The sequence below is a fragment of the Papaver somniferum genome, chromosome 8, assembly GCF_003573695.1.
Source record: "Papaver somniferum cultivar HN1 chromosome 8, ASM357369v1, whole genome shotgun sequence".
Taxonomy (NCBI): domain Eukaryota; kingdom Viridiplantae; phylum Streptophyta; class Magnoliopsida; order Ranunculales; family Papaveraceae; genus Papaver; species Papaver somniferum.
In genome coordinates, this window is record NC_039365.1 from 155,384,594 (window position 1) to 155,404,834 (window position 20,241).

The 20,241-nt window shown below is 36.4% G+C and overlaps 2 protein-coding genes across 5 annotated transcripts; both read right to left on the reverse strand.

The window, feature by feature from the left end:
* Positions 1-6,564: 6,564 nt before the first annotated feature.
* On the reverse strand, positions 6,565-13,147 carry LOC113303621 (centromere protein C-like). 4 transcript variants are annotated; one of them, XM_026552667.1, is made up of 19 exons: positions 12,869-13,147; positions 12,388-12,605; positions 12,114-12,205; positions 11,901-12,003; positions 11,609-11,787; positions 10,774-11,513; positions 10,533-10,664; positions 10,358-10,451; positions 9,932-10,017; positions 9,664-9,763; positions 9,179-9,264; positions 8,845-8,941; positions 8,634-8,738; positions 8,327-8,412; positions 7,946-8,057; positions 7,746-7,831; positions 7,422-7,518; positions 7,177-7,284; positions 6,565-7,026 (listed from the first exon to the last, which is right to left on the reverse strand). In XM_026552667.1, the coding sequence occupies exons 1-19, from the start codon at positions 13,022-13,024 to the stop codon at positions 6,896-6,898; spliced, it is 2,808 nt and encodes a 935-aa protein (XP_026408452.1). In that variant the 5' UTR covers positions 13,025-13,147; the 3' UTR covers positions 6,565-6,895. The 4 variants fall into 4 exon arrangements, with proteins under 4 accessions (XP_026408452.1, XP_026408451.1, XP_026408450.1 ...); XM_026552666.1 differs by having other exon boundaries at positions 7,946-8,051; positions 10,533-10,682; XM_026552665.1 differs by having other exon boundaries at positions 10,533-10,682.
* A 400-nt stretch (positions 13,148-13,547) lies between these two features.
* LOC113306267 lies at positions 13,548-16,434 on the reverse strand. Its single transcript, XM_026555226.1, has 3 exons — positions 15,747-16,434; positions 14,327-15,318; positions 13,548-13,895 (listed from the first exon to the last, which is right to left on the reverse strand). The coding sequence occupies exons 1-3, from the start codon at positions 16,432-16,434 to the stop codon at positions 13,548-13,550; spliced, it is 2,028 nt and encodes a 675-aa protein (XP_026411011.1).
* Positions 16,435-20,241: the final 3,807 nt, after the last annotated feature.

A 20,241-nucleotide genomic window follows, 5' to 3' on the forward strand; every position in this document is an offset into this window, starting at 1 on the left:
AACTTGATGTATGTGCCTCTACCATCTTAAGATATTATCTTCATACATGGTTTCCCGAGCCTGCTTTGTCCAAAATAAAATTCAGTTGTTAGAAACCCGTCATATTGTTGATGTGGTTTATCCGAATCATATGATACCATAATAGACTTTGTTGTCCTACCAAAATTTTACTTACCAAATATGGGAATGTGGGAATTTGAAATTTGTCGCTTCATATTTGTTGGGAATGAGCCAATTTTAGAAAGTTAGAATCGACATATCATGATATGATGAGTGTTAGACAATTTTCTCGGTTAAACCCACAAGTTTTTCTATCTCAAGCCTGTTGTCAGTGTTAGGTGATCAAAACTATATCTTGATTTCTAGTCTACTAAGTCAAGTCTCGAACTAGGTTATAATTTGTAGATGAGTATTAGACATCACCCTTGAAGACTGAATATCGACGAAGACATTTGGAAAAATTTTGTATCAGGTACGTGAAGGATGAACCATTCTATTTTACTCACTATATCACCATTCTATCTTATGAGACTATGTCATATGGCTTCTATTAGATATACTAAGAAGAAACTTCGAGTCAAGGTTGTCTTGTGAAAACTCTCGAAATATGATTCTAAGAAAAAATGTTCAAAGGTACTTAACAATATAAGTTCTATAAATTAACTTGTGGATCAATTGAGAATTGTCATGCAAATGATTTTATCATTGGGAATATTTCAGATATCACAAGAGAGAAATATTGAACTTACTGATATTTCTACTCAGGGTAGGTTGGCAAAACAGTTTGCAAATCACAGATATCTGAGTTGCGGAAATGCAGGAAGGTTAGCGAACCCGTTCGCAAACCGCAAGTTCAGTTGGGAACAGTTCACGAGCCCGGTTGGCAAACCTTGGTGAATTGAATTTTCAAAGTTGGATTAATAGGCTAGCAGTTAGAAAACCCGGTTCACGAACCGTTACCAACTGAGTTCGGTAGCCTTGTACGGTTAGCGAACCCGGTTCACGAACCTTAGCACCCTGACTCGTGAACAAGCCCTACGGTTGGAAAACCGTTGTACCAATTGTCCCAGTTTATATTTTAATATATGCTTACAGACTTATTTTCATAATATGTTTAGCATTACTAGAACTCTCATAAATACTTAAGAATTAATTCATTGATCACTTAAACACTTGTGTGTGTGCATCATGATTAAACTTTTAAGTGTTTAAATGAATATCGAATTGCTTTTAGTTCTTTGGCTAACTTTCCACACCGAATGGTCATTGTACACGGTTTTGTAACCGGACCTAAGTGTATATTCTTCTATTGTATTTTTCAAGAATAGAGTTTGCTTGATTCTCAAGTTATCTTATCTTGAATTCTAAGCAACCCCTAGTCCTAAAAAAAACTATAAATAGTGGTGCTCTTTCAACTGGGAAAATTGATCCTCACAATTTGTGTCCTAGTTAATTCTAGAGTCGTCTCTATTGACCTAAGTTTCCTATGAGAAACATAATTAGGTCTACGACTAAAATATTTCTCTTTGGGGATTCGTGAATCCAGGTCCGACTATCTTTACCTTGATAGTTCGTAAATCCTGATCTTGTTTTTCTGTTATCGAGGTCCTCATAATATCTTTCATGCAAGATATTTGGAAATCGCAAAGTTTTGTTCGTCTCAGACTTTGTGATTTCTCAAGATAGATATCTGAAAATTGATCGCAGTTGATCTTTTGAAGATTGTTCTTGAGAGGTGGTTAAGAATCTAGGTTGCTCTTCGTGAGTCGTAAGTTCCGGATTTGTGAGGTTTGTTATCTTTGTATATTGCAAACAAATATCTACACCTTGATCGATCTTTGATCTAACTGGATATCAAATAGGCTTATCTGTTAGAGGAAGATTGGTATCAAAAGTTTTCACTTCGACTGAAGCAACTCTTAGGATGTAAAGGACGTTAGCTAAGGGAATCAAGTTCGTAAAGCCTTGCGAGGTTCAAGAGACATAAGGAGCGTGATTGTAATTGAACCGCTTGGAGGATGTATTCGGTCTCAACTACATTCCAGTCTGAAGTTTGACAGTAGGATAGTATCTGTAGCAGCTTAATACAGTATGGTGTTCAAATATGGACAAGGTCCCTGAGGTTTTCTGCTATTGCGGTTTCCTCGTTAACAAAATTTCTGGTATCTTGTGTTTTTCCTTTTCGGTATTAAATTGCATATCTTTATAATTGGATTTACACAAGTTTGTAATTATTTAATGTAAGTATATATGTCACTTAATTGTAATCGATTACGGGACTTGTTTCTTGTAGAATTTGTATCTTGAAAGATAGATAACAAGTTTAACCACCTGGAAGAATTCCGGTTGGATTATTTAAATACGACTAAATTGATCTTGGATATTTATTTTTGAGATCGTCCAAGTACTCTTCTTAACAATATATTGATTGAGTAGATGTTGAGAATTAAACTCTGTATACATATTTTCAAGAATCATTCAGTTGGTTTACTTTCTAGTGTATTAAGTCTTGTCTATACATGTTGCCTAACGAAAAAGTAGGGTGTATTTGGTATATATCCTCTGCATCTCCTGCTTCTTCTGATGGAATCGAAGATTCTTGGATGAAATCAGTTACCAGTTTTCAAAAACAACCTCCATATATCTTCGTCGCTTCCATATTCCCATTTTATTTAACGAGTTGCTCTTCAGATGGTGGTAGCTCAATTGATTCAAGATGTGTCCTGGTTGATTTCAACTCGCTCTCGGTGATGAAGATGTGAATATCTGATTTCATAAGATTAACTTTTGGATTTGGTGAGTTTACATCGTCCCGCAGCTCCACATGTTTCATCCTCAGATTACATAATTCGTCAAATATTTTGTTTTTGGCCCACCATTGAGCCCAATAATTCTCTGTGGATCGAAACAACTCTGAATACCAATTTTCATGTACCTAAAAATACGGTGACAAGAATGGATCAAAGATAAATCTCAATTCGTTCCAATGAGCACAACCTGAAGAACAAAGTTATATTTTGGATTAATAATATTCGACAATTTCTCATTGAAGTATCTAAGACTTATATAGCTAGGGTTTCCTTCCTGATACCTACAACTAACTAGCCCACATGTGTACATCTAAACCACACGTTGCAATTGATAGTAGCAACTACTAATAAGACGCAGGCTACCGATTATTATACTACACTGACATGGGCATCTCTTCTCCTACCGCGTACATGACAATACCTAACCAACAGATACCTCCACTAGGCAGCTATGGTGGCTTTTGGGAAAGAATATTTGTTCGCATTCAAACAGATTTGAATTCAAAGCAAAATTAATCTGGCCATTTTACTTTAAAATACACAAGGTAAGAGAAGTACAACCATTTTACTCAAAATATTTTCAAGTAAGATAAATCGATCATTTTACATCAAATGCGATATGGTAACCTTATCGATACAGTAAAAACTCCATATATTAATACTCTATATATTAATAAACTTTATATATTAATAAAAAATTATGGTCCCAACTTGGACCAGTTATAAATAGTGATAAACTCCACATTTTAATATTAATAGATTTTTCTAGTCCCACCATAAGGAATTTACCTCCATATATTAATATAATAGACATAATCGGAAAATTATAGATCTTGTTACGCCAAAATTTAAGATATAGAAAAATATATATCTATAGTTGTTTGAGAAAAGGATGTAATTTTTTAGATTGTTATCGCATCTTTTGATTTACATATGCTTAAGACCTCGTTACTGTGTGCACCTTCTTGTTGAAGCTAAAATATTTCCAACTTGTCAAGCATGTTTAAAGCTTCTTGTCGAGCAATTTTTTTTTGGTATACCTCCCTATATTAATAAACTCCATATATTAATAATGTTGTGAATTTCCAAGTCTATTAATATATGGAGTTTTTACTGTATTATTATTTATTTATTTTCGGGATGATTGAAGGGATCCCCTTCTATACTTTCACTATGTGGCCTAAAAATGCATTACATGCAACGCTTTTTTTTTCATTTTTAATCGATTCACTTGAATGGGTATTGGTCGTTTTTTCTCGAAATTGAGTCAACAATCGGAGAGCCATCGTCCCCGACTACGGCTATGAGCGATGAAAACGAATGGAAGTCGACCCGATTGATACCTAATACGACATGAAAATGCTCAAAAAACCATCACCTAAAACTTTTAATATAAATCTTGATCGTTGATTGCCAACAAAATTCAGCCATCTAATCTAAAACCGTTACAAAAATGTTACTAAAATTGTTACAATATAAGTGTTACACAAATATAACGCTTATAAATCTTATAAAATCACTATTACATATATTGTCGCAAAAGCTGTTATAAATTACGTCACAAAAAACAAGCCCCCTACTTTGGTGGTCCCAACACTGCTGAAGCAGTCGTCTAGTTATTTATTTATTATAATTTATTTATTTTTGGGTAAAAGAAACTTCATTACTGTTCAGATCACATATTCTATTAAGGAAATTAAATTTTCTGCATCCATCCCAAGTTTTTTATATCCAAATCTGAGAACTTGTTTATGTAAGAGAGGGATGTCTCTTACTACAGTGTTCTATAATACCAACTAAATAAGTCTGAACATCTGGATATAGATTCTAGGACTTGGGATAGATGTAGAAAAGATATGCGAAAATATCAACAAAGGATTCCCATAGATACTTATACATCGATTATGGAAGCGCTTTCAGTTGGATGCCAGCAATACACGCATGAGAAATGAGTTTATAATTATATATATATTTGGTCACCACTAATCAGCAATGCTGGGAAACACTCCAAGATCAAGTTGGAATATCATATTTCGATTGATTCCAACGTAGTGTTGTAAGTGGTCTTCAAATGCGTATGGCGTGGGTTCAGACTGTGTCTTCTTCTCTTTTTTAATATGGTCGATTCCGAGGTAGTTGAATAACCATGCAAGGACCACTACAACTCACCCTGATCAAAATGATGACGCTTGTTGTGTGACGCATGTTGCGTTACAGAACCGAAGTGATGTGCTAGGTACTAGGTAGGAATACCGGAAGAACATTGTATTGGCATCATTGGCGAACTATCGTGGCATGCACTTTTCCGAAGTTTTTAGGAGGGGATGATCAACAGATGTTGAAGTATCATCTTATGCCTTGGGGTCATGTTCGGATAACTTAATTTTAGTGGACCAACTTAAACCGTCCCGCTAATGTCAAATGGCTTAGAACACTTGTATACTATTGCGAAAAGAATGTGTTGTTTTCTTGTGGTAAAAGAGTTAAAGAATTGGTATTCTATTGCAGGTGATGTACCAGCAGGAACAGATGTAGAGGTTGCAGGTGATGCCGATGCTGCTCGGAGGGCTCTATATCTAGAAACAAATGAGGACATTGGGCAAAAGCAACTGAGTCAATGCAGTTTGAGTTTCCATTAGCGTTGATGATTGATATGATGTAACCCTTTTTAAAATTGTACTCCCATGTACTTCTGGGGTTGAACAAGTTTATGATCAAAATTTGAAACTAGACTAAATTAAGTGCCTAAATACTTTTTGAACTGTATCTAAGACCTAAAATCATGAGAAACAAAATCAGATTCAGATGGATATAATCGGTGAATGCTGATATTTATACCTCGAAACTTCATTTTTAGTGCGACTATTATTGTTAAAGACGTACCTTATTACCTCGTAACAGTTGCTCGTCAGCACTGTTTCTGTAGGATACATGTTTATCGCAGAACTGCATTTTAAATCGTTTCGTTATCCACTTAAAATATACCCCTTAAAGGGTATTTTTGCAGAGAGAGAAAAAAGTTTCCGACGAAGAAGTATAAATCTCCTTTTATATCCGTATGTTTTTCCGGAAGTTCCATGGTAGCTTTGACACGGTCATAGTCTGTTAACTAATGAAAATTTCCAGTGGCCAAAAAGACCACGATAATACTATCCAAAACACGGATTAAAGTAGGCAAAGTAACCCAATTATCTTCTAATCTTTTCCAAGCCCATTCACTCGAGTCGAACATCATTGGCATACTTTGCACTCTGGCTTTTCTCCGGTCTTCACATTGCTATCCGTGCGATGAGACGGAAGAGGGATAGTAACATGGGATGGTAACATATGGTGTCGGTTGAACATTAGGGCAACTCCTACGCTGTGGAAGTAAAAACATCCACAAGTTAATGAGTATCCATAAATTTGTGGAGCCTCAGAAATATATGGAGTCAAAACTCACCATGGAAAATCAAATTGGCTCTCCGTCCAACTACTTTTCGTCCGGACAATGAGAATCTAAAGCATTTTTCACAAACCCATTAAACAACCCACTGGAAGACGAGAAAGAACCAACACTACTATATGAAACAGGACCTTGAAACAGATACAGGAGCATGATGATGATGATTATCTCTACTGCTACTGTTATACTTAAAGAAGATCCTAAAATTAATACTAACCCTGACCCTAAATCATCACCTCCATCACTAAAGCTTGATGAGATTTTTGTTCTTACTCTGGAACAAAAGATCACAGAACTACAGCTTGGCAATTACACAATCGAATATCTTCATCATATATGGTGTCGGTTGAACATTAGAAGCCATTGAGGAAGGAACCTGGAAGAGTACTAATGTTCTTACTCGCAACAAAAGATCACAGAACTACAGCTTGGCAATTACACAATGGAATATCTTCATCATCAATTGTACTGAGAACCCTAGCCACCTGGCATGACCAGGGGAACTCTTCCATACCTATACAGACAAGCATGTACAGAACAGTCATATAGATAACTAGGGACCAACAACACCCTCTAGCAATGAGTAGGTTTCCCAGACAAGTTCTCCGAGTGACCTAAGAAACTGTCATGGAGATATTGTTTAATGCAGAGCTGCATTCTCCACGAGCTCTTTGTATTCATCAGAGACATAAGACTCCACTCTGAATGTCGGCTTTTCTGTTTTGCTCTTTGGTGGAGATTCATACTTCACTCCGATTACTGTTAACAGGCCTGCAGAAAACATTTAAAAAAGATATACACTGAGGAGCAATAACAAAGCAAATTGAAAGCCTGAAAGACATGTTACCTAAAAAATACACATAACCAGAAAAATTAGACAGAAGAACTCTGCCGTACTGAAGTAAGAAAAAGTATACATACTTTCATGTACTCTTCCATATAACAATCGTTCCCCTTTCCAGAACTCCAGTGGTCTTACTCTGTGTCTGGTGCTTCGTCTCACACCAGACTCCCACTTAGTCCCAGCTCCTGAAAATACATAAAGCATTCTTGTAAATTCAGCTAAATTACAATCCCATCTGTCAAGAGGGGCAAATTTTTTATTTTCTTGGGCACACAAAGATAAGCTGAACATATTCCGGTTGGATTAATGCTCCAGTAAGCACCTGCAAGACTTTTCCGACGAGTAATCTGTTTCTCCCTTTTGTTTCGCGGAGATGCTTTCTTCATTTTGTTTTCGTTCAAAGAAGGCTCCAGGAGCGTCTGTGCACAAGTACGGATCAGAAAAGAATGTTAATGAAAAATAGCCATTGCAAATGGACAAGAGGACACTCATCTTACTGGCACACGAACTACAAAGTGAATATGAAACACACAAAACAAGAAATATTCAAATGCCTACGACTCGGGAGACACAGAGAACTTATACAATACCACTGATACATATTTCTATCCAAGCATAGCTAAATTTACTCAATACGATGAAATACCTCAGCGTGCTGTTCAGTAATGATTTCAGGATTTTGTGAGATTACATCTGCTGTTTGCTGCTTGCCCGTGGCAGATACAGATTCATCTGTCATAGGAAATTAAAAGATGCATAAGCCAAGAGATAGAAGTCATCAAGAAGCCTATCATAAACAAATGAGCTGAAAACTATTCGTGTTGAAACCAATGCTCGAATAAGCACCATTATTTCTTTTTGCTGTTTTCCGACGAGACTTGCGTTTCTCAATCATGTTTTCCACAGGTGCTTTCCTTTTGCTGTTTTCATTCAAAGAAGGCTCTGGGTATGTCTGTCCCTAAGATCAAATCAGAAAAAGAAGTTAATTTAATGAAGAACATAGCCAACGCAGATGAACAAGGAGGATTATAATAAAGAACACCTTCCAAAACCAATTAGAACACTCTTTAGCTTGCACACAAACTACAAAGTGAATAAGAAACCCACAAAAACAAGAAACACTCAAACCCACAAGACTCGAGAGACAAAGAGCACTTATACAAAACCCAAATCCGGGGAACATGTTTCTATCCAAGTATACTAAATTTACTCAATCCAATGAAATACCTCATCGTGCTGTCCAGGAAGAATGTCAGAATTTTCTGATAACACATCTTCTGTTTGGAGCTTGCCCGTAGCAGAAACAGATTCGTCTGTCGTTGGAAAAAAACAGGTGTAAGCCAAGAGATAGAAATCATCAAGAAGCCCATCACTAACAAATGAGTCAAAAAAGCTTCCCAAACCAAGCAACAACGGTAAAATATTCAAATCTACAGAAAATTGAAAACCCGAAAGAGATGTAACTGAGCAAATAGTAACCAGAAATATTAGACAGAGAACTTTGTCGTACTCAAGTGAGAATAAGTACACATACTTTGTACTCTTCCAGGTAAGAATTGTTCCCCTTTCCAATACTCCAATGGTCTTGTTCTGGGTCTGGTGCTTCGTCTCACATCGGACTCCCCCCGAGTCCCAGCTCCTGAAAATACACAAGCATTCTTGTAAACTCAGCAAAACTGCAACCACATGGTACATGAAAGATAAGCTGAAGATATTAGTGTTGAAACCAATACTCGAATAAACACCTGCAAGATTTTTCTGACGAGATTTCTGTGTCTTAGTTCTGTTTCCTGGAGGTGCTCTCCTTTTTCTGCTTTCATTCAAAGAAGGCTCCGGGTACGTCTGTCCACGAGATGAAATCATAATGAAAAAAATAGCCAAAGCAAATGAAAAAGTAGATCTATGAATGAAACACCTACCAAAACCAAATAGAGCACTCATCTTACTTGCACACAAACTACAAAGTGAATAATATGATTCACACAAGAAATATTCAAATGCGTAAGACTCGGGAGACACAGAGCACTCGCACAATACCACAGAAACATATTTTCCATTGAAGCATAGGTGATGAAATACCTCATCGTGCTGTTCAGTAAGGATGTCAGGATTTTGTGAGAATATATCTCCTGTTTGGTGCTTTCCCTTAGCAGAAACAGATTCATCTGTCAAAGGGAAATAACAGATGCGTAAGCCCAGAGATAGGAGTCATCAAGAAGCCCATCACAAACATATCAGCTGAAACAAATGAAGCTGGCTTTATTTCCTGACCAACCAAACATGGCACAATATTCATAAGATTAAACCTAAAATATGGATATGACATACTTGTTTAACATTGTGAGTCACCAAAGACAGACACACATACACATTATATTGTTTCAGTGGGACATAAATGCTCATCCAGTTTGATATGGGCTATAACTTCAAACCAGGAAAGATAATAAAAATCTGCAGCTCAGACTCCTAATAAGGGATCCTAGGCAATTGTCTGCATGATTCCTAGTCGAACATGCTACACAGACCCAGTAAGGAAGACAAAGGGAAAATATTAGTTTACGTACCCAAGTGACTTGCAGTACAACCAATATCTCCTGAAGGTAGATCTTCAAATCCAGGCTCTTTCTGCTCCGAAGCAACTCCATTAGGCCTCATATCCTCGACCTAAAACTCGCACAAAAATCCAGAACCGAGCAATATCAGTAATTTCTTTAGATACGATAACAACCCCACTACTAGGACGCATAGTCTAAGCTGACACATCTTAAAGTCATTCACATAGTTCAGAAAAGTTTATTCAATATGAAACATCAATTGGAAGTATTGATCAACCTCGCCATTTTGCATAGGAAGATTGTTTGCAGTTAGAGAGTCCCCATTTCCTGACCGATGCTCTCCAGCAGTAGAATTGACTCCATCTGTATGCAAAGCAGGAAATAACTAGAATCAATGGCCACTATTAGTGAATTTGGACTAACAGAATTTCTGAACCAGATTCAAACCAAGAATTGAGTTGAACTGTGCATTATTTGGGGCATTTCTTTGCCAGGTTTCCAAGAGATACTGAGACTACAATATGAGCTTATCCATACTACGAGATTGAAATGCTATTTGGTGATTCTACCAGCAATTATATAATGCAAAACAATTTTTTTGAGAAACGCTAAATTCAAGAAAGAACAAATAAAGGAAGAAAATAAAAGACATCATAATAATCCCATATAATATACACAGATGAAGGAGACACCATGAACATACCCAACAGACTCCCACTATAATCTGTATTCTGCAAACCTTCAAGGTCAGTCTCTTTTTGTTGAGAAGTTGCAGTCTCCTGACATACATTTTCAACCTGCAATTTTAATCAAACTAGCACTATCAGTACTAGAATACTATTAAACATCGGTAATGGCAACCATCTAGACACACTCACCTTATCCTGCAAGACACCATCTGGTCCACCCGCATCCATTGATCTGCTAGCCGAACATACCACTGTTTCTTTTTCAAGGTCAGTCTGCAAACCTTCGAGGTCAATCTCTTTTTCTTGAGAAGTTGCAGTCTCCTGACATACATTTTCAACCTGCAATTTTAATCAAATATTTACAAACTAGCGCTATCAGTACTAGCATACTATTAAACATCGGTAATGGCAACCATCTAGACACACTCACCTTATCCTCCTGCAAGACACCATCTGGTCCACCTGCATCCATTGATCTGCTAGCCGAACAAACCACTGTTTCCATTGGAAGTTCTTTTGAGACTGTATTAGTTCCTGCAGTATCATCATTTACAAGCGTCGCAGACTGGAATGTATTAGTTCCTGCAGTATCATCATTTACAAGCGTCGCAGACTGGAACTTGCAAGAAGCACTTGAAGCCTTCTTATCCGGCGCTTCAGCTGTTGTATCATTTGCCTCGTTATTATGATCATGCTCAACATCAGGTGAAAGGTCCCCTATGTCTTTACCAGTACTCCTGACAAGTGAATAGTCGATACCACGAAATGAGAATGGACTGGCTGTTTGACCCTTCTGTGAAAGACGCTTTTGCAACAAAGATAGTGAAGCCAACGGACTCTCTGGCGAAGTTGGTGAAGCCCGTTGATACATAGAAGTGTTTGTCGACAGGTGAATTTCTGTAGATGTTTTATTTCTTGATTGTCTTACAAAACTTTCCATCTCTAATAATGATTCCCTCGACTTACCCGCACGCTCAGGCGGTGCCATAACATTAATTGATCGAAAACTATCAAGATCGGGAAGAGATAATTTATCCACATGAATGGGTTTAATTTGTAACCGCTCTTGCAAGAAAGGTAGTGCTCCATCTCCATCCAGAGCAGTACATACAGGTGACAAAAGCTCATGCAAAAGGCGATCGACATTGTTCTGTGCTGCAGCTACTGAATCTGTTCAGAGATTTACCACTCTTTTATCAGGACAACACTCAAACAGTGGAATATTAGAAAGGAATAGTATGTGCTTATAAATGGTGGTTCAAAACCTTTTTCTAAGCCAACATCCATCGATATGCTTTCCTCTGCTGGGTCATGCTGATCCGTTGTCCCAGTGGTTGGTTCATCCGTTGATTGACTAGAAAAGTCGGTCTCAATTTGCGAAGAGAAGACGTCATTACTACCAGCACCCACCAATGAATAACGGTGTTTGTGACCAACCGTCCTCCTGACATCAATCACAATCCACATTTGAAATTCCTTACTGAATATAATAATGTAGGATGGTGTTAATCATATATATTAATATTAAGCAAAGAATGATTGAGAATCCAATCATACCCCTCAAGTCCAGGTCGACGAACTCGAGTTTTCGTGGATATATCATCCTTGATTGAATTTGTAGGAACGCCACCCGTTTGTCTCTGTATTTCCTTTCTGGCATCTACGAACAATATCATGAAAGAGAGGATAAGAGAAAGAGAGAAATTGTAACACATAAACTTGCAGGAGGATCTAAATAGGGGAAAAAATCAAGAGAATAAGTAGAATTACTTTCGAGCCTTTCATGTGCTTTAAAGAATTCAATCGGGTCAGTTATTTTTTCAATTTCCTTCTCCATGTCTTCAAGATTCAAATTCGTCTGACTGCTCCAAAAACATAAAAACACCAATCAACTACAAACCAAACAAGTGTTCTTGTAAGACCCTGTCAGTTAATTGGTCGATCATGGGCCCTTTTCTCTACGAGTAAACAAACCTCGTAACAAGATAACATCAACCACTAACAAACAAAAACTCTTAAAGTAAAAAAATTCAACTTCCCTTACCTCATAACATTTGGCTTCAAAGAAAACTTAGGCCGTCTCTGATTACCCAACAAGCCAGGGCGTCTTTCTTTCTCACGACCCTTGTCCATTTCAACAACTATATCCTCCTCCTTATCATCAGATTGGACAGCACATGGTAACTCATTGTTTACATGTTCAGAGTGTCTGTCTACTATTGTCCTCGCTTGTCCCATAAAGCTTTCAGAACTTTTAATTGCCTAGCATTCAAAACACATATTTGTTTACAATAATTTCCGAGAAAATCCATTTTTTCTACTATCAACTAAAACAGCCAAACATTTACACATAAATAGGGTATTTTCGTAACTCAAGTAACACTCCTAAAAATCACTCTAAAACCCTATCATCAGTAAAATCGAGAACAATTTAGGGTAATTTTCTCAAACTACTTGAAATTAAGCTCAGAACAAGTAATTAAGAAACCAATTTGAGTTAAAAGACAAGAAAATATAAAAGTTACCACAGATTTGTGATAATTTTTGATCAATCCCATATCGTTCTGGTTCGTGCTTGAAGTAGTATTTTTCAAACCCTTGAAAGTTCGAGGAAGCAAATTGAGAACGGTAGTAAAATCAATAGGATCAATCAAGTCTGGATTACTTACTTCCGCTACCATTAGTAGTGAAAAAACCCTAACTAGATGTCTGGTCGCATGGATCCGAGATGAAGAAAGGGAAAAACCCTAAGAGAGAGAGAGAGTGGGTTTGAAATGAAAACACAGAGCGGGAGTAGGACTAGGGAGTACTGATGTGGATGCAGTGTAAAAAACAGTACGAACGGAAAACAATGTTACGTAAATGGAAATTACACGTAGCGGGTTGTGACTGTGTTCTTATCAATGTAGTTAATATCGGATATCGGTTCATCTCGGCCGCGACCGATACACTGGTACGATTTTATATCAGGGATATTATCGTTGAAATATCGGTATAATATCGGTTCTAAATTTACGGATAAAATATAATATATACCATCAATTTTATCAAAAAAAAACAAAAGAGTAACTTCAATAACTTTAAAGTTGAATACTTAAAAGGATAATTAAACAAGTTTAAAGTTCAAACCGGAAACAAGAGAGTAACTTCACCAACTTTAAAGTTTACAAACTAAAATGGTAACTAAACTGAGATAATACAATTTTATTCTAAATAATAGATATCATCATCTTCAGTAGCTCCATTAGCTCCATCAAGTAGTCCATTATCAGTGTCTAACATCAATTGATCAGTATCATAGCCATCATATTCAGAATCAGTTGGGTAAGTAGACTTGCTTCGAGAGCTACATGCACCTCTACTATCAACTGGACGACTTTCTTCGCCAAGAATATCTTGCAAATCATCCAAAGTTACATTATCACCTTCTACAGCCAAGTCATGTAAGTTCTGTGGATCCAACCATTCATCATTTTCATCATGCTCATCAAGAAAAATAGGGTCACGAGCTTTCCCATCATCATTATATTCTGCAATTTCTTTATAACGACGCTGCAATTTTTTTGTTATATTGGATAAATACACTATCATTCAATTTTTGTTGTGTTATGCGATTCCGCTTCTTGGTGTGCAACTGAAATACAAAAAATAAATAGCTAAACTGATTGTTTCATGCATTCCAGTTTGTTGTGATAAGAACATACATTGTTGTTTCATGCATTGTTGAAATTTATGACTTTGCAAAGAACATAATGCAACTGTAAAGATAGAACAAGTAAGACTCACATTTTGAAATGTGCTCCAGTTTCGCTCACATGGGAAAGCAGAAGAAGTAAGACTCAATACCCTGATTGCAAATTTTTGTAGGTTTGGGACATCGATTCCTCCATATGTAATCCATCAATCATCTGTCATAAACATGAACAAAGTAGCTAATCAATACAAACCTATTTAACACAAACGTAACCAAATTTTAAACTTACAGTACAGGAAAACTTACGAGGTTGATCTTTGTCTCTTCTTTTTTTGCAAGTCTGACTTCCTAGGATTCCATAAGCATCGTTGTACATTCTCAATTCAGTTGTTGCCATCTCAAGTTCATCTTCATTGGTTATAAGCTTTTCCATAGCTGTATGAAGTCCCCTTTTGATTTCTATGTACTTTGGACCATTATCCATCAAATGAGCTGGAATCTTATAGAATATGGAAGGATTTAGATAATAAGCCGCACAATGTAGAGGATGATTAAAGTTATTCTTCCATCTCTTATCAAAAACAGCCTTAACTATAACCCAAGTATCATTATCTTCACCCAAATTCTTCTCAAGTTGATCCCTTGCTATTCTCATTGCCTCATAAAAAGAAGGCATTGTAGGTTTGCGTTCGATATCCACTAATCTTACTACCTTAACTAAAGGCTTTAGCACCCTACGAGAGTAATCGACATCTTCCCAAAATTTGATACTTGTAACAATTTTAAGTGCATTTACTCCCAAATTTTCTCTTGCAAACCTAGTTTTTACCCACCTATCATTCACAAACACCATTTGCAGAGGAGTTTTATACTTTTGAAGACTCTCTAGTGTGTAATATTGAGTTGCAAATCTAGTTTTTGTAGACCTATGTAAGTCTGCACCAGTCAACTCCCTCATTAAGCTCAATACTTGAAAATGAGCATAAATATATGTAACTAGTCTCGTACCTAGTATGACGGCTGTCTTGATTCTTGGAAGCTTGGAACCAAGTTCTTCTAGCATCAACTGAACATAATGAGCACCACAAGGAGTCCAAAATATATGTGGGTATTCAAGCATTAAGTCCTTCCCTGCCTTTTTGAAGTTAGAACCATTATCAGTAATGAACTGAACCACATTTTCTGCACCAACATCAGCAATTACCTCCTTTACAAGCTTACGAATGAAATCAGCATCATTGGTTCTATCTGAGGCATCCACAGACTTCAAAAATACTGAACCTTTAGGACAATTCACCAAAAAGTTAATAAGATGTCTCTTTTTCCCATCCGTCCAACCATCTGACATGATAGAACATCCAAACCTCTTCCAATGTTCCCTAAAGGTATCAACGAACATCCTCATTTCTTCTAATCGGTCCTTGAAAAGATTGGTACGAATCTGATGGTAAGATGGGGGGGGGCATAGCTAACATCAACAACAAAAAAAAAAAAGTCAGCACATTATGCAATAGTCTGCAATAGTCGGCATATTATGCAATAGTCAACACATTATGTAATTCCAGACAACACAGATGTTATGAGATTTCTAAGAAGCATGTTATATCATTCACACATTTAACAAGCAACTAGTTCTGAATAAGCAAGCATCAATCAAGGAACAAGCAAGGAACTAGTTCATCAAGGAAAACAAGGTTTGAAAAAAATACCTTTCCCGTAATCACCAATTGCAAAGATCATTTCTTTGAAACTTGGGCAACGAACGGTATTAAATGCCACTGAATTCTCAGTCATCCAAGATGATATGCATTTCCATGCAGTCTTCAATAACTTCTTTTTCACTGCACAGTTCCTTTCAGCGGTGACCTTTTGAGTTTTCTTGTGATCTGTCCTCATATATAAATCAATAGGACCTCTTGTATTACTTTGGGTTATTCGCTTTCTCTTCGTCTGATTTTGAACATGTAAAACAACACCACTACCACTGCCAACATTGCCATCAATTTCAACTTCTTGTTCCCCAACATCTGTGTCAACATCAGAGCCTTCATCAGATTTGAATGTACGCTGGTACGCTAAATCAATGTTAGCCCTATGAGCATTTTTGGTCTTCTTTACAGCAAACAACTGATTTACTTTGTTGATAACAGAAGTGGTTGCATTCGGACATGGTGAAGTATTCCCTGACTTTCCTACGAGATGCTCCTTAAGCCTTGTGATTCCACCACCACGGATTAATTTGTTACATAACAAACAGGTAATAATATTTGGATTTTCTGGGTCTTTGCGTTCACCCCATTCCCATGCCGGATCCCTAGATTGCGCAGAAGAAGGCAATGAACCACATATATTGTTTGTGGTGTTTGCATTGGATGCACTAGAAGAATTCATAGCCATAACCTAAAACATAAATAGCTAATAAATCAACCAAAATAAAATAAAAAAAAACAATAATAAAGAAGGTTTATTACCATATTTGACCATTAACTGTCAATTTCCATTGTCTATTAGGAAGGTCTATTACCTCAAATTCTTTAATTGATGAAGAAAAAACTGGGTTTTTTTTCTTTCTGATATAGGTTTTGAAGATGAAATTTGTGGGTACAAGTTATTAATAAGAATGAACCCTCAAAAATAAGTGGGTTTTGAAGATGTTGACGAATTTAATTAATCAAAGAAAAAAAAAAAGACTAATTATCAAAAGGTTCAAAACCCTAACCTTCAATTAATCAATAGTCTCTGAGATTTCTAGATGAAGAACATCAGCTAATCAAAAGTTCCTTCCTTAGATTGGATTCTCAATGATGATATTTGAAGAACACGACTTGCTGAATCAGGTATTTGAAGAACACGATCTGTTTTTCACTTCATCTCCTCTTCTTTTCTCTTCCACAGTTCTGAATCAGGTATTGGATTCTCTTCTTTTCTCTTCCACTGAAAACAATCGAATGAAAATTTTAGGGATTTAACCTATACCGGAACTGAAAAACCAAGATTACCCTTACACTTTACACAAAATGACCGGTACCGTTTAATTTCGGAAAATCTCGTTTCGTCCGTATCGGCCGATTTTATCGGGTAAATATCGTATCCCCGATATCTTTATATCGTACCGTTCTAGACCGGTATCCGAAATATCGGCGATATATCGGCCGATATGGCCGATATTGACTACACTGGTTCTTATTACCACGTAGCTCCCATGCTTCGGACAACCTGGTTGATTTGAGCCCTGTTCCATGAGTTGGAGTATTCTGTAAGGGTCAAGGTCTTGGAATTGCGGGACACCTAAGATTTAAAATCTTTTCTACCAAAGTTTCACCTCCAATACAAAGATGAGGGTCATAAAAATTGATGACATGGCTAAGTGGAGGTGAAGGAGAAAATCTATGACTTTAGAGCACGTCCTATGGCAATAAATAAAAAATTTCTTTTGTTGAATCACGTGGATGAACAAACACGTTTCTCCACTATGATAAATCAGAGCAAAATGAACAGATTTACAGGGGTGTATTGGATCAGGATTTATCTAGATAAAATTAGATATTAGTTTTCCCTGAATCTAGTGGATTTATAATGTTTCTTAAAGAATATTTAAGATTCTTATAGATACATGATTCTGGATTATAATGGATTGTCTTAGGAGTAGTTTGCTTTTTAAAAATTAAAGTATATTATCAATTATCAATATGTTTGAAAAAACCAAGGCCACTATGATTCCCTTAAAAAAATATATCCAAAAGTGGGGGTGGTGGTGGGCAGCGGTGGTTGGTATGTACGGTGTGGTGGTGGCGGTGATGGTGGTGGGCGTGGGCGGTGGTGGTTGGTGTGTGGAGGTGATGGTGGTGGAGGGAAAATTTTTGGTGATGGAGGCGGTGGTCGATGGTGGTGGTTGTGCTGGGGTTGGTTTGTGGTGTGTGGTGGTGGTTTGTAGTGGTGGTATAGCATGTTGTGATAAAATAAAATGTCGATAAGAATCCATGAAACTCTTGTGGTTTGGGTTAAGATTGATATGAGATAATAACATACATATTTTTCCTACAAATATCCATAAAAATCCATATATATCTTGTCCCTTAACTATCCTAAGAAATCTTAAATAAATTGAATACCTAGGATATTTGTGGAATCTTAAACAATCCTAATTGAATGCCATGAATATTTAATGATTCCTTACATATCTTAGTTGAATACCTAGGAGTTTTTAGGATTGTTAAATATCCTTATAAATCCTAATCCAATACACCCCTGTTAGTTTTCTAGGATCCCACTACCATTATTTTTGAATATAAAAAAAAATTAGGATAAAATTAAAATATAAAATAATATATTTGGTGAGAGAAAATATATAAAGTGAGATAAAATATGATAAAGTGAGTAAAAAAATAGTAACATATTTTTTTGGGAATCAGGAATTGCAGTGGGCGTTGGAGGAAGAGACGCGGGCGTTTGAGGAAGAGCGGCCAGCGTTTTTTCTTCAACCGCGCGTTGCTGCCACGCTCGCCCGTCCTTCCCTCGAGCGCGCGCTCGGCTATCCTTCTCGATGTTCAAAGCAACAGTTTTGTTGATTTGAACATCCGTTTTTCATGTTTGTTCATTCCATAGTGGGAGTAAAATGAACAAACTCCAAGTTTGTTCATTCCATAGGAACTGATCTTAGGTTTTAAATCCACATCATCAATTGTTTTTTTCTAAATTTAAACAAAATTTGTTAGATAAGACTTTGGAGATTGTAGATAAAATTGAGTTGAAATTTTTTTATCTTTAGTAGGATTTTTTATCTTTTAGCAATGACACAGTGAAAAAAGGTGTTAATAAGACCTCCACATCGGATGACCTTGACCCCAAACATTGAAGATGCTCTTAAATAAGGTCGTTTGAAGTAACATTGGGACTTGGGAGTCGCTGTTCCACTTGTTTTTATTAATGGCTAATGAGAACCTGGTTAATTAATATTGATTGATTCAATTAGTAGTTAAGTTATTTAGTATTTGGAATTAGATTATAGTTAATCGTAGATGGTAAGAATTAGAGTAGAGTTTCGTTTTGTAATAGGCTTGAAGAAGAAGAAGAAGTTGCGGAAAATAGGAAGAACTAGGGTTTTATGATTTTGGTAGCAAAAATGAAATTTTATAATGGCGATGAAGATTCTATTAGTGATGAATAAATGGGTCCATTTGTATTTCCCCAACGTGATTTCAATCCTACCGATTTGGATTATTTGTTGGACGAACAAGAACTTATAGACCAAAGCATATCTGAGGATGTTATTTGATCAATCAGAGAGAGAGCGCCTGAGATCGGTCCACGACTCAGTGAAAAAAGAAATCTTCGATTCGTCTTAATTATTTCATTCTTTCAACAAATTTCATAGGTTTTCGTGGAGATTTCTTACATTTGATTTAATTCAATGATTGGTTTTTGGGGTTGTAGGAAGTTTTGAGTGATTTTCATTAATGGTGTCTGAAACTAAATCTCATCCAGAGAAAAATGGATCGAGTAATGGAAATTCTAGGTTTTCTTCTGAGTTTTTAAATGATTCTTCGGTAAAGATCAATCCATCAGTTTATATACCAGATGAGGATATTGATGAAAGCTTAAGTGAATGGGATTTTAGTTTGATCGGAAGATTAGATTTCGTGAAGTTAAAGTTTGATGTTGCTGAAACATCTTTGAGAAATCAATGGAAAACAACAGGTAAGCTTCAACTTATTCCTATTGGTAAAGGTTTTTTCATCATTAAGCTAGATAATGAGGTTGATATGAAGCATATTTGGAATGGTTTTTGGATGGTGGAGTCTCAAGTCTTAAAATTACGTTTATGGGAGTCAAATTTCAATCCAGCTAATCAAAAAAACAACATCACCTTTTATATGGGCTCAATTTCCTGGTTTGGGAATTGAATACTGGAAAGAGAAGATTATTATGTCTTTGGGTGATACTTTTGGAAGAGCTATAAAAGTTGATGATACTACTCTAGAAAGAGAAGTTGGGTATTATGCTTGTGTAATGGTTGAAGTTAATTTAGCAAATCCAGTTCCAAATCATGTGGTGGTGAATACTAAGTATGGAAGTTTTGAACAACCAGTTAAGTTCCCAGATATTCCAAAATTTTGCAGTCACTGTAAGGTTGTTGGTCATCTGGTAAAGAATGTAGACATAAAAGAAATGAGACAGCACCAGAAGAGAAGGTAAATGAGAATG